The 14,628-nt window shown below is 40.9% G+C and overlaps 1 protein-coding gene across 2 annotated transcripts in view; it reads left to right on the top strand.

Moving 5' to 3' along the window:
- LGMN (legumain) overlaps positions 1–12,387 on the top strand; it is a 42,091-nt gene extending 29,704 nt beyond the window's left edge. For both annotated transcript variants that reach the window (XM_060756531.2, XM_060756522.2), the window contains exons 7-14: positions 1,046–1,108; positions 1,758–1,824; positions 3,812–3,930; positions 5,851–5,940; positions 7,630–7,830; positions 9,284–9,454; positions 10,581–10,648; positions 11,521–12,387. In XM_060756531.2, the coding sequence (XP_060612514.2) occupies positions 1,046–1,108; positions 1,758–1,824; positions 3,812–3,930; positions 5,851–5,940; positions 7,630–7,830; positions 9,284–9,454; positions 10,581–10,648; positions 11,521–11,560 (819 nt within the window). In that variant the 3' untranslated portion in view covers positions 11,561–12,387. The remainder of the gene's footprint in view (positions 1–1,045; positions 1,109–1,757; positions 1,825–3,811; positions 3,931–5,850; positions 5,941–7,629; positions 7,831–9,283; positions 9,455–10,580; positions 10,649–11,520) is intronic.
- The last annotated feature ends 2,241 nt before the right edge of the window (positions 12,388–14,628 follow it).

The following is a 14,628-nucleotide window of genomic DNA, read 5'->3' as shown; positions in this document are numbered from 1 at the left end:
CTATCTGTTAACTGTCTTTTCTGTTTAATGGTATTGAATGTTTGCCATGTATGTGATTGTGATTCGCCCTGAGTCCCCTTCTGGGTGAGAAGAGTTGAACATAAATGCGGTAAATAAATTAATTTATAAGTTAACTTATTTATTCAGTGGAGCCCCCGGTGGCGCAGTGGGCTAAACCGCTGAGCTGCTGAACTTGCTGACTGAAAGGTTGGTGGTTCAAATCTGGAGAATGGGGTGAGCTTCTGCTGTTAGCCCCAGCTCCTGCCAACCTAGCAGTTTGAAAACATGCAAATGTGAGTAGATTAAAAGGTAGTGCTCCAGCGGGAAGGTAGCAGCGCTCCATGCAGTCATGCCAGCCACATGACCTTGGAGGCATGTACAGACAACACCTGATCTTCGGCCTAGAAATGGAGATGAACACCACCCCCCAGAGTCAGACATGACTAGACTTAATGTCAAGGGGAAACCATTACCTTTTATTTATTCAATAATTTGCTTTTCCTTAATGTGAGAACTAGGATTTTAACTCCTGTGCATAATAGGATAGGATTTTAGGTATATGGTTTTAAAAGTTTTTAACAGTTTATGTATTTATATGTTTTTTGTTGATGTTTAATGTGTTGTATTTTATATACTTTGTTTTGCAATGTGGCACTGAAATGGCCAATCTGTAAGCCACCCTCAGTCCCTCTCGGAGTGAGAAGAATGAGGGTATAAATATAGGAAATAAATAAATAAAATTAAATATCTCTGAAGTGAGTTGGGCCATTTGGCAGTGGTTCGTTCAATTCAGAGAGATACAGATTAGCGCTGTTGGAATTGAGCTCTGAATAATAAACTCTTCTGTCACACGGGACAGTGATAATAATGGCAATATTTTGCTCAAGATTAGATTGCTGATAAATTCCCATTCTCAAAGTGCTTTGTATTTCAGATATTCAGTACATTATATAAAGACCTGCTTTGTGTGTCTCATTACACTGCATTTCTGTTTCCTTTGTGGGATGACAATGGGATATGAACACGTGCGTTTTTTGTTTTGCAGCTTAAAGCAGAGGATTTACAGAAGACTATTAAATATATGTACCGCCACAAGAAATACCAGAAGGTAATTTTGTAGTCCAGCACATCTGAAGGCATATGTTTGGGAAATATTGATATTAAAGCATGATGTGTACATGCCTGCAAACACAGTAGGCTTATTTGTCTAAGTACTGATCTTTATGCAGCCAAAACAACAGCAACAGTATGTAAGAGAATGATACCAACAGAAGTGAAAGCAAACTCACAAGGTCAAAATTCCCCCAAAAGATCCTAGTGAGAGCATTTGCTTTTGTTTTTTTTTTTGGCCTGGGTATTTTCCAGATAGGATTCCTTTGTTGAACTAAATACTAAGTAGGACTGAAGCAATTGTAAAACTGTTTTTTGTGCTTTCTAATCCACGTTTTCAGAGGAAGTGCCTTGAAGTGCATGTCACACAATCCAGTTTAATGAATGTCAGAAACGGATTTTTTTTTTACCATAATCACATTATGCTCTGGGCTTCTCTCTCAACCAAGATGGAGAGTGTTCAACTCTTAACAGGCTACAAAAGTTGCCCAAAATTTCTAGAGGGTTAGTTGGCAATACTAATGTGAAGCAGGGAAGGTGAATGTGGGGAGTGAGAAAGGAAAAGGAGATGGCAGAAACAAGGGAAATGTTGATTTTAGTGATCTAATTTCTCTGATGTGTCTCACAATGTCTCGCATACATTGCAGATGGTGATCTACATTGAAGCATGTGAATCTGGGTCAATGATGCAAGGTCTGCCTGATGATATCAATGGTAAGCGATCAATCAGCATTTTGGCTCAGGATCCATGAACCGATTATACTCAAAATGTTCAAGGGTGGGAGGAACATGAAACATTGCTAACACTGTGTTGTTGAAGACTTTCATGGCCGGAATCACTGGATTGCTGTGAGTTTTCCTTGCTATATGGCCGTGATCCAGAAGCATTCTCTCCTGACATTTTTCCCACATCTATAGCAGGCATCCTTAGAGGTTGTGATGTCTGACATTTTTGAATTAATTCTGCTAAATGATTTAACTATTAGAAATCTTAATGTATTAGCCTCCAGGTGAATGCTTTCCTTTTGATAGCAAATGCTTCGCATTTATTGTTTTCATCTGTGGGTTAGGTTAGAACAAATTTTATGCTAATTCATTTTAGAGTTTGTGTGAAAGTGGTAGGAAGGAGTCTAGCAGTGACTTCTGATCCATACTCCAAAATTTTTTTCAGGAGAAGAGACATTTCCCATTAGGTTTCTGGTGGTGGCAAATCTTACCCACTATCCCAATTTATATAGCACAATCTCAAGTATGTTTGTTAATGGGAATTATAAATGGGAATCATAGTATGTTCCACACCTCAAACTTTCAAATACTTAATCAAATACTTAAAGAACTGGGTATATTTAGCCTGCGGAAGAGAAGGCTGAGAGGAGACATGATGGCCATGTATAAATATGTGAAGGCACGTCAAAGGGAGGAGGGAGCAAGCTTGGTTTCTGCTGCCCTGGAGACTAGGATGTGGAAGAATAGCTTCAAGCTATAGGAAAGGAGATTCCAGCTGAACATTAGGAAGAACTTCCTGACTGTGAGAGCTGTTCAGCAGCAGAGCTCTCTGCCCCGGAGGGTGGTGAAGGCTCCTTCTTTAGAGGCTTTTAAACAGAGGCTGGATGGCCATCTGTCAGGGATGCTTTGAATGCGATTTTCTTGCTTCTTGGCAGGGGGTTGGACTGGATGGCCCACGAGGTCTCTTCCAACTCTATGATTCTTTGATCAGCCTTTCCAAAATGGTAGCTGTTGTGATGTTTGGATTATAGTTACTGTCATCCCCAATACTAGCATTGTTAGTAAAGGTTAATGTGAATTATAGTGGAAACATTTGCAGAACACCAGATTGGGGAAGGCTACCCTGCCAGTATGTCCCTTTTTAACCCTGCCAGTATGTCCCTTTCCTATACCTGCACGTGCTACATGAGTGAAATCACTCTTTCATTCAGTCCGTTTATATCCTGCATTTCTCTCACTACGGGACACAGGATCTTACTACACATGTAAAAACAAGAGAAAAGCTATTAGTACAAAAAAGGGTTTAAAAAATTAACAATTCCATTATAGCACATTTAAAGCGCAATAAAAATTAAAGCACTGCCCTATTGTTATGTGCCTTGATGTCCTTTCCGATTTACGGCAAACCTATCATGGGGTTTTCTGAGACTGAGAGCATGTGACTCACCCAAGGGTTTTTGGGCCAAGCAGAGAATTGAATCCTGTTCTCCAAAGCCATCCCCTATGCTGTCTCCCAAACACACAGCAAAAAATTCAAAGCTCCTTTGGCTTCAACAAGTTGAGAAGCAAAGGCCTACAGTTAGCAAGTGAGTAGTGAGATAGCCAACCAAACTCCCATGAGATGGAGTTCCACGGCTACTTTGTGGCAAGGCTGATCTGGCTCCCTAGATACATGCATTAGTGTCAAACCTCTTACAGTCCCAAGATCTCTAAGTCAACTGAATTTGCTTGGAGCTGAGTTGTCAATCTAATTCAGTGGTTCTCAACCTGTGGGTCCCCAGATATTTTGGCCTTCAACTCCCAGAAATCCTAACAGCTGGTAAACTGGCTGGGATCTCTGGGAATTGTAGGCCAAAACACCTGGGGACCCACAAATTGAGAACCACTGATCTAATTGCTTGAACAGGTCCATCTGACAACTACATATCGGCAACAAGGAGGACATCCATCAGTGTTTTTCTATTTTGCCTTGCAGTTTATGCCACGACTGCTGCCAATTCCCATGAATCTTCGTATGCTTGTTACTTTGATGAGTATAGACAAGCTTACCTTGGTGACTGGTACAGTGTCAATTGGATGGAAGATTCAGATGAGGTGAGTGGCTAACAGAGCTAGCCAGCGCTCTATTAATATAGGTAATTTCCTAAGATTACAGTCAGCCCTCCACATTCGCTGGATTCCTGCTAAAGTGGGGAAAAAATGAGAATTTTAGAATATATTTTTTTTGCCTGAGATAATACCTCTCTATGAATCTCTAGTCCTACAGCATGGCTCTATGGTCAGTTGACTGTAAGGTTGTACTGGAAAACCTAAATATTCTTAATGTTAGCTTCAGTAGTTTAAAGCTGACATGTTGATGCACGTATAGTACAGTTAATCCAAAGTAAGGTGGCAACATGGTAGTTTTAGATCACAAGTTTATAAATTTCAAAGCTATCATGACAGCTCCACTCTAAAGAAATAACATTTCCAAGCTGGAATCACTATGTAGTGAAAATTACTCTCAATTTGTTGTCGAAGGTTTTCATGGCTAGAATCGCCGGGTTGCTGCGAGTTTTCTGGGCTGTATGGTCATTTTCCTGTAGCATTCTCTCCTGATGTTTTGACCACATCTGTGGCAGACATAGTCGGAGGTTGTGAGGTCTGTTGGAAACTAGGCAAGTGAGGTTTATATATCTGAGAATGTCTAGGGTGGGAGAAAGAACTCTGTCAGCTTGAGGCAGAATGTTGCAATTGGCTGTCTTGATCAGCATTTAATGGCCTTGCTGCCTGGGGGAATCCTTTGTTGAGAAATACTCTCAATTTCTTGTGAGCAGGGTGCCTAAAATACTTCCTGCTCTCTTGTGGAATTGCAGTTCAGCAGAGCTAGGACAGCAGCAAAATCCCAACACTGTCGTGAATACTGTTTTCATGAGGCAGCCAAAGGGGAGAATCAAGCTTTGCAGAGTCCCAATACAGTGAACGTAGGGGGAGACTGGGATTTCTGCACCAAAAGACCCATCTTCTCACCTAATTAACACTTGGCTGGAATGTTTTCTGGATGTGACTAATCTGTTTCTTGAAATGGGAACCTTTATCTGAGTCACATGTTTCAAGTTTTAAGGAAACAGGTCTGTGGTCGATAGGGATGATTGGGCAGGCATTTGTCATCCTCCTGTTTTCACTTTTCCTCAGCATGCCATACCTTCTATACTATGTGCCATTTAACCATATCTGTGAACATCTGGGAGATCTGGATACCTTACTTGGGCTTATCCTATCTTATTCTACTCCAAAGTTGTCTATTGGGCTTTTATAATTGACCAGGAATTGATCTCTTGCCTTGGCAGCCTAAGTTCTGTGTATTGCCCAAACCTCCCTATGTCTGGAAAATGCAAGAACGGAGAGAGATTGTTATATGAGTGGTACTTGAACCCACTTCTTCTTTGGTCTACGTATGGGTAGAAACCCATGAAATAGTTTCTTTTAGCATGGCACGTATCAGTATATGAGCACATATGAAAGCAGAATTGCATATGAAATATTCATGTGGCTTTCTGCATCTCAGTGGGCAATACTGGGACATTTAAGCTATATGTCTTTACACATAATGTCATTGGAGATGGTGGAAGCATCTTGTGCTCATGAATGACTACTGAGCAGATACCTACAACAGGTTTACATACTATAGATATCTTTCTTAAAGATCAGTCAAGTCAATCTCCCAGAGCTTTCCAGGACCTGGAAAAGTGTCTGTAATTGCCAGGATCCCAAGCCAGCAAGTTTGCTAGTGATTCTAGGGGATGTAGTCCAAAAATAACCTTTCAAAGCTCTGAGCCAAATGATCTATTATTGGGCTTTCAACTGAAATACTGTTTTAACCTTCTTTAGTGTCACTTAAGGCTGAAATAATGTTTTAATACTGTAAGAGTTGTGCGTGCATGCACTTTTTCTTGTACTTATGTGCCCCGTTCTGTCTGAGCACTGGTGGTTTATCCACATGCAAATATGTTTCTGCTTTTCTTTTGTTTGCAGGAGGATCTGAAAAAGGAAACTCTCCATAAGCAGTTTGTGCTGGTGAAGAAACACACAAACACCAGTCATGTGATGCAGTATGGAAACTTGGTGAGTCATTGAACTGGGAGCTGAGGGCAGAAGACCTCTCTGGTCATCACTTTTTGAAACCAAGGGGAGAAGGTCTGACCTTGGAAGATAACAAATGTCCTGTAGTGATTATCTCTTTTGCTGGAGATTGCTTTTAAAGCTGTCTTTAGAAATAGTTTGGAAACTTTAGCTTATTTAGAACTTCAGCTAGAATATTAACTAGAGCTGATTACAGCAAGCATGTGACTCTTGCAATTGCGGTTTTTATTGTCTACTCGTGTCTTTTTGCACAAAACTCAGAGTAGTGTTTTTCGCCTACAGAGCTCTTAGCCAGCGATGGTAGGCTTGTATACATGCCACATGTGTTTTCACCTAAAGTTCCCATCTGCCTTTGCCAGTAGGGTAATGCTCAAGATCCTGCTAGGTAGACCAGCAATACATGGAGAGAGAGTTGCCAGACGTACAAGCTGGGTTTAGAAAAGGCAGAGGAACAAGAGACTAAATTGCCAATATCCGCTGGATAATGGAGAAAGGGGGGATTTCAGAAAAACATCTGTTTCTATTTTATTGACTATTCTAAAGCCTTTGACTATGTGGCAATATCTAGGTGGTATGGGCATACCAAGTCATACCTGAGGAAACTGTATAAGGACCAAGTAGCAACAGTAAGAACTGACCATGGAACAACAGACTGGTTCAAGATTGGGAATAGAGTACAGCAGGACTGTATACTCTCAACCGACCTATTCAGCTGGTATGCAGAACACATCATGCGATGTTCAGGGCTCAATGAATCCAAGGCTAGAGTTAAAATTGGTGGACAAAACATTAGCAACCTTAGATATGTAGATGATACCACTTGGATGGCTGAAAGCGAGGAGAAGCTGCGGAGCCTTCTAACCAAGGTGAAAAAGAAAGTGCAAAAGCTGGGTTGCAGTGAAACATTAAAAAAAACCCAAGTTTATGGCAACCAGACTGATTGATAACTGGCAAAAAAGGGAGAAAACATGGAGTCAGTGACAGACTTTGTATTTCTAGGCACAAAGATTACTGCAGACACAGTAATTCAAGCTATATGGAAAGAGATTCCACCTTAACATTAGAAAGAATTTCCTGAAAGTAAATTGGTGTTGGACAGTAGTATACATTGCCTTGGAATCTCTTTCTCTGGATGTTCCCAAACAGAGGCTAGATGGTCATCTGCCAGGAGCTCTTTGTGTCTTCTTTGTGTGGTAAGAGGTTTGACTGTATGGTCCTTGCGGTATGTTCCATAAGGAAGACCACCACTGCCAGAAAGTCCCAGTCAGCAGAACAAATCCATAAAGTAACATTTCTGGATTCTACATCAACATCCCATATTTTATCCGCTTAGCTGAGCATTTTGGAAACTAATAGGCAGAGGCTCCTCAGAGTTTCAGAAATTCTGCAGTGCTCTGTTGAGACATCAGAAATTGAACCTGGGCTGATTTCCTGTGCAAAGCCTGTGCTGAACTATAATTCCTTTCCCTACCTGCTTCTTAAGGTTGCTGCAACAATGATAGGACAAGCTTCAGTATCTCCTCCAGCAATGCAATGACTCTTGAATACTCTTTCTGATTGGAGTGTTATGTGGTCTATGGCTTTATGGCCGTGTACTAGCAGCATTTTTTCCTGTTGTTTCACTGGCATCTTCTGACCTACTTTGTCATTCTCACTTTTCTCACTTTTCAGTCCATCGCTAGTATGAAAGTGGTTCAGTTCCAAGGCACAAGCAAATCCTCCAGTGCTCCCATTTCATTGCCTCCAGTAAGTCGCTTAGACCTCACTCCCAGTCCTGATGTGCCCCTTGCAGTCATGAAACGCAAGATGATGTCCACCAATGACGCCCATGAGACTAAGAAGATCTTAGAAGAAATGAAGAGACATCTAGAGGTAAGAATGAAGATACACGTTACGTTCATGACTGTGTAATATGGGCTTCAGTAGCAGAGGATTTAGCAAGTGATGCTAAATAGGAATGGGAAGAAAGAATAAAATGCCAGCGAGCTGCTGAAAATGATTAAGTTGCATTAGTTTAGATGTCCATGCCGCCTTGAAATCCCAACTTCAGGGGATTGCTTTTGGTCTCCTATACATGTGATCTAGGCTGTGATCCAGAAAGAAAGCACACTCCAAATAATTGCAAGTTTTTGTTCCAGAATATCCTCCAAAGCTCTCACAGTAACCAACGTTTACATATGTTTGGCATATTTTGAGCTTTTCCTCACAATTTGAATCTGAATGGAAGTTGCTGCAGATAATCTATTGTCTTAAGCTTGATTCCCTTATACCAGTGTTTCTCAACCTAGAGGTTGGGACCTCTGGAGGGTTTGCGAGGGGGTGTCAGGGATCGCCAAAGACCATCAGAAAACACAGTATTCTTTGTTGGTCATGGGAATTCTGTGTGGAAACTTTGGCCCCATTCTATTGTTGGTGGGGTTCAGAATGCTCTTTGATTGTAGGTGAACTATAAATTCCAACAATTTCAACTCCCAAACGTCAAGGTCTATTTCGCCCAAACTGCACCAATGTTCACATTTGGGCATATTGAGTATCCATGCCAAGTTTAGTGCTGATCCATCATTGTTTGAGTCCACAGTGCTCTCTAGATGTAAGTGAACTACAAGTCCAAAACTCAATGCCCACCAAAACCTTCCCATATTTTCTGTCAGTCGTGGGAGTTCTGTGTGCCAAGTTTGGTTCAATTCCATCGTTGGTGAAGTTCAGAATGCTCTTTGATTGTAGGATAACTATAAATCCCGGCAGCTACAACTCCCAAATGACAAAATCAACCTGCCCCCCAACCCCACCAGTATTCAAATTTGGGAGTTTTGGGTATTTCTGCTGAATTTGGTCCTGTGAATGAAAATACATCCTGCATATCAGATATTCACATTACGATTCATAACAGTAGCAAAAATGGTTATGAAGTAGCAACGAAAATAATTTTATGGTTGGGGGTCACCACAACATGAGGAACTGCATTAAGGGGTCACGACATTAGGAAAGTTGAGAACAACTAACTTATACACACTTCCTCTTTACCCATATCCTGGAGCAACAATTATTCTTGGAATACAGTACAACCCCTTTGTCTATGAGGTGCTCATGGTTTTATTGACCCACTTCCCATCAAAATGTGGCCCCTTTAGGCATTTCCTATGTCCTCCGAGGTGGCTCTGATATTCTTGGGTCAGAAGTCCTTCATTTTAATATGATTCATCATTATCTATTGTTTTGCATATGCCTGCAAAGTTCAGGGATGTATTCCCCATGGATATGGGCTTATGCTGTATTTAATTTACGTTGGTAACAAATCAGGTTCTCTTTTTCTCTTCTTGTACAGGCGAAAGAACTAATCCAGAAGACAATGCACAAGATTATATTCTTCGTAACAGACTCCGAGGAGCGTACTGAGCATGTCTTGGCAAGCAGGTTACTGCTGAGAAACTACGACTGCTACTACACAGCCATGGAACATTTCAAAAGGCGATGCTTCAACTGGCACATTCCTGTGGTAAGACTCCTCAGTCTCAGGTCACAAAGCTTTCTCTGACACGGAATAATTCTTGTCTGTGCCACATAAAAAGGAGGGACCTCCAATGTTCCCCCAAACATTCACATATGCCCACTTGTTTCCGTCTGCACTGATACGGCCATCAGTTATACACATATCTGTACTTTTCTTGGCTAGCCCAAGTTACATAAATGGAGATTAGGGCCGTAGTCTGGACGACTGTGTCATATCCAGTATCACAGCCAATATGACTCTTCATATTATTTGCTGGGGTTCACAAGAAGGGTGGATGCAGTTGCATTCATCTCCTGGTAGTTGTTTTCCATAGGCAAAGGATTGGCCAGTGTGTGAACCAGTCAGACCAAGCCGACATTCACTTTAATTAATTTTTATTTATTTATTTACAGTATTTATATTCCTTCCTTGTCACCCTGAAGGGGACTCAGGGTGGATCACAGAGCACATATACGGCAAACATTCATTGCCGTTATACACTGACAAGACAGACTACTGTACATATATATATATAGAGGCTTTTCCATCTTCGGCATCTTGAAGGCTTGTGCTCGGTTTTGGCCACAGGGGGGTGCAGTCTCTCCATCTTCCCTGCTGAAGAGCTTTGTTCGGAAACATCCTCCTTGATCAAATTGCTGGCATTTTTCTGGCATTTCCTTATGGGTGCCTTAAACACCTCCCTGCTTTAAAGCAGTACTTATTTCTCTACTCACATTTTCTTTCAAACTGCTGGGTAGGCGGAAACTCGGCTATAAAAAGCTAGGAGCTTATCCTGACCCGGATTCATGTTTTTCACTTCTGTGAGCATACTTGGAAGAGATGTCATAGTTTCAGTGTTGGGCCAGGGTTTGCATCTCTGCTCAAACCATGGGTGATCTTGAGCAAGTTAACATTCCCCTAAGAAGAAGAAAAGGCAATTTCCCTCGAACAAATTGTACCAGTAAAACCCTGTGATAAGGCCACTATATAATGGAAGTGGTTTGAAGATACACAATGACAAGAACAAGATATTAGATGAGAAGTACATCTTATATACGAACTGCCTATAAACAGAATGAGGGAATATTTGTAATGTGTATGTAATATCTCTCATGCTTGCTTCTGTTTTCAGTATGAATATGCTCTGAGACACCTGTATGCCTTGGCCAATGCCTGCGAATCAGGATATCACATTGACAGGTAAAAATAAACTTGAAGATAAATTATTGGCGAATATGCTTTTAAGAATTGGATATTAGTGATACCAGCTGGCCGGCTAGTATCCCGTGTCTGCACACAAATGGACAAGCGGAGAACAGATTTGTATGTACAGGCAGTTACGGACAAGATAGGTTGTGTAGGTTTGCTCCCAAGTTTAATTTGTTTGTAAGTCAGACAAGGCATATTTTTAAGTGTATATAACTCTTCCCTATGCTGAGATAGATAGATAGATAGATAGATAGATAGATAGATAGATAGATAGATAGATAGATATCTCAGCATATATATCAGCAAGGGTAATATACACTTAAATAAAGATATATAAAATTATGGATAGCATAGGAAAGTGTGTGCGTGCACGTGTGATGATACACACACACTTCTCTATGCTTTCCTTATATATATATATATATGTGTGTGTGTGTGTGTGTATACATATATGTGTATACGTATACATATGTACACACACACTCTTCCCTATGCTATCCATATATATATATATATAGAGAGAGAGAGAGAGAGAGAGGGATGGCATAGGGAAGGATTAATACCTCTGTTGTGTTTGTTTTGCTATCTGTTCAGAAGATTTCACCCCACTTTCTGTCCCTGTGATAAGGATTTTGAAAAATTGGGGCTTGTAGAAATAAGGATTATTGATGAAGCTTCAGCAAAGATACCTTTTCACCATGATTACTCTTTCAGGAGTGAATTTCCCGTAGGGGAAGATTTCTCTTACTTCCTGTTGTCTCACCCTGTTTGTAACTATGAGTCTGATGTTTGTAACTCTGGGACTGCCTGTATTTAGTATAGTGAGGGTGTTCATGTATTTCAATTGTTGTTTCCTCTTGCAGGATATTACTTGCCATGGACCAAGTATGCCGTGGATATTAACACCACCTCCATTGCCACCACTATCTAATGAGTAATCCAGCAAAAAGTGATGATGTGATTGTAATCAAAGCAGGATACAAAGAAAAAAAGAGGCCAGTTAAATGCATCCACTACAAATCATAAGAAGAAGCCTACAGTTGCAACTCAGCTGTGGGCATGTTCTGCACCTTAAAGCCTTCATTGAGTGAAACATGATGTGTGTATTTCACTCTGAAAATTACTTCTGAAGCCCCCCTTGATTTGAGAAATATATCAATGTTGTCACAATTGCCATAAATGTATTTTAGCTCCAGTTATGTTAATGTTTTGCTGCAGTTCAACTGGCTTCCTTAAGTGCTCATTTTAACTGAACTTGGTTCTGTTGGTTTTTTTAGTCTAAAGCTTTCACTCAGGGTTTGATGATTAAGCCTTTTGAAGAATTGTGTGATGAATGTCACAAAGAGGCCTGTGGTGAAAAGTGTGTTTTTGTTCTTTTTTTTTTTTAATAAGTGTGAATTGATGCTTTAATGACCCCAGGGATACACTGTTAACTGAAAACGTTTTACAGTGTGTGGCTCAAAGATTTTAAAAGCCATAGGTTTCATTTCTCTTAACTTTACAAAATTCACTTTGCTTTAACGATGATCAGGTTTTCTTTGAAAGTAATCAAGTGAATTCCATTTGTGATGGAGACGCTCTTTTCCTCCCTCTGCTGAAGGAGACTGCCTACTGCTGTTTATGTTTTGGATTCCAATGTAATTGTATGTTTACACAACTTGGTGGGAAATTTTGCAGTATTTGAAGCAACCTGTGAATAATAAAGTTGAGCTGCTCATGCAGCCCTTTAAGCTTTTGTTTCTCATCTCTTTTTCAGTGGGTGGTTAAGTTTTGGAGGGTTTTTTTTTCATGTCATGAGTGACTTGAGAAACTACAAGTCACTTCTGGTGTGAGAGAATTGGCCGTCTGCAAAGACGTTCCCCAGGGATGCCCTGATGTTTTTTGATGTTTTACCATCCTTGTGGGAGGCTTTTCTCATGTCCCTGCATGAGGAGCTGGAGCTGACAGAGGGAGCTTTTCCCTGGATTCAAACTTCCAGCTTGTCGGTCTTCAGTCCTGCCAGCACAAGGGTTTTACTCATTGCACTCCCGGGGCTTCCCAGTGGTTAAGTGAGAGTCTGCTTATATTTCAGCCTTGTTACAGCAACCTTTGGAACCAGGCATTGGTATCTTTTGAGTTTCTCAGAAACCACATTTTGGAGTTATCTTGAGGAGAAGAAAGACCAAAGCTTCTGTGAAAGATTTCACTTTGTTCATGTTGAATTAACATTGCAACCATAGATTAACTTATGGCATGAACAGCAAGTGTTGTAGCAAATATGCCCTATTTGACAACATATTGTAGGAGCTTTCTTTTGACCTGGCTGCTACCATCTTGATACCTTGGACATTTCAGGAGAGGATGTGGCTTTCCAAATGTTAGGTCACTGCATCTACTGTCACTTACTGTGGGTTAAACCATAACTAGAGTAAATCTCTTGAAATCAGTGAAATGTCCATACTGCTTGGTTTAGAAATCAGCATTTGGTCTATTAGTTTCATTGCTTGCAATACAGGTGGAAACAATCTTCTTCCTTTATACCAGTTTTTCTCAACCTTCCTAATGCTGAGACCCCTTAATACAGTTCCTCATGTGGTGGTGACCCCCAACCATGCAATTATTTTCGTTGCTACTTCATTTTGCTACTGTTATGAATCACAATGTAAACATCTGATATGCAGGATGCATTTTCATTCACTGGACCAAATTTGGCACAAATACCCGATATGCCCAAATCTGAATACTGGTGAGGTTGTGGGGGGATTAATTTTGTCATTTGGGAGTTGTAGTTGCTGGGATTTATAGTTCACCTAAAATCAAAGAGCATTCAGAACTCCACCAAAAATAATATGGGGCCAAAGTTTCCACACACAACTCCCAAGACCAACAGAAAATACTGTGTTTTCTGATGATCTTTGGCGACCCTCTGACTTTCCCTCGCGACCCCCTCTGAAGTCCCGACCCCAGGTTGAGAAAAGCTTCTTTACACTTGTGCATGGGCACAAGTTGTTTTCGAAGTCTCCCTCATCCATTGTATCAATTATAAGCAAATCAACTGGGTTAGACTGTCTTCAGCATATTGGCCCTGATTGATTCATTTCTGGAATTTCCCTGCTTTTGGGGTGTTGTTCTTTATTTACTGTCTTTATTTACTTTATTTACTGGTAACCAGATTTTGTTCATTTTCATGGTTTCCTCCTTTCTGTGGAAATTGTCCACATGCTTGTGGATTTCAGTGGCTTCTCTGTGTAGTCTGACATGGTAGTTGTTAGAGTGGTCCAGCATTTCTGTGTTCTCAGATAATATCCTGTGCCCAAGTAAGTTCATCAGGTGCTCCAGGGGTTACATCAATATTACATGAAACCTGTAAAAATAACCAAAATGTTTTTGTGCGGGATCATATTGGTTAATGAGCTAACAAAATGTGTTTTCGTCTTTCTTACATGGAATCTGTGCACTCAGCAATTAGCTGTTCTTCTGGGGGAAAATTGCTCCATGTTCCTAACAGAATGAAGAGTTTGCAAGGAAACACATGTCTGTTTCGATTGTGCAAGGTGGCCCATTCAGAGGGCAAAGTTCCCAGAAGCAGAATAAATGTTGCCCAGCCGGTTGAAGAAAGTCATGTAAACCTCCTGAGCCACATGACTCAAATGAGTCACCCACTCTTCACATGACTGCAATGGGTCATCACAAACACCACCACCAGCCTGCCACCCCAGTGCTTTAGTTGTAACAAGGACAACCGAGAGGACCAGCTAGGAGAGAGCTGCCATCGCAGATAGTTCACAAGACCTCTATTCCCCATTTCAATTAACTAGTTGCCAATAAGGAGTTAGAATCATAGAGTAGGAAGAGACTCATGGGCCATGCAGTCCAACCCCCTGCTAAGAAGCAGGAAAAATGCATTCGAAGCACCCCTGAGAGATGGCCATCCAGCCTCTGTTTAAAAGCCTCCAAAAAAGGAGTTTCCACCACTCTCTGGGGCAGAGTTC

This window comes from Anolis sagrei, chromosome 1 (genome assembly GCF_037176765.1).
Source record: "Anolis sagrei isolate rAnoSag1 chromosome 1, rAnoSag1.mat, whole genome shotgun sequence".
Taxonomy (NCBI): Eukaryota; Metazoa; Chordata; class Lepidosauria; order Squamata; family Dactyloidae; genus Anolis; species Anolis sagrei.
The sequence above is the reverse complement of the archived record's forward strand: the minus strand, read 5'-3'. Positions and strand labels throughout refer to the sequence as shown.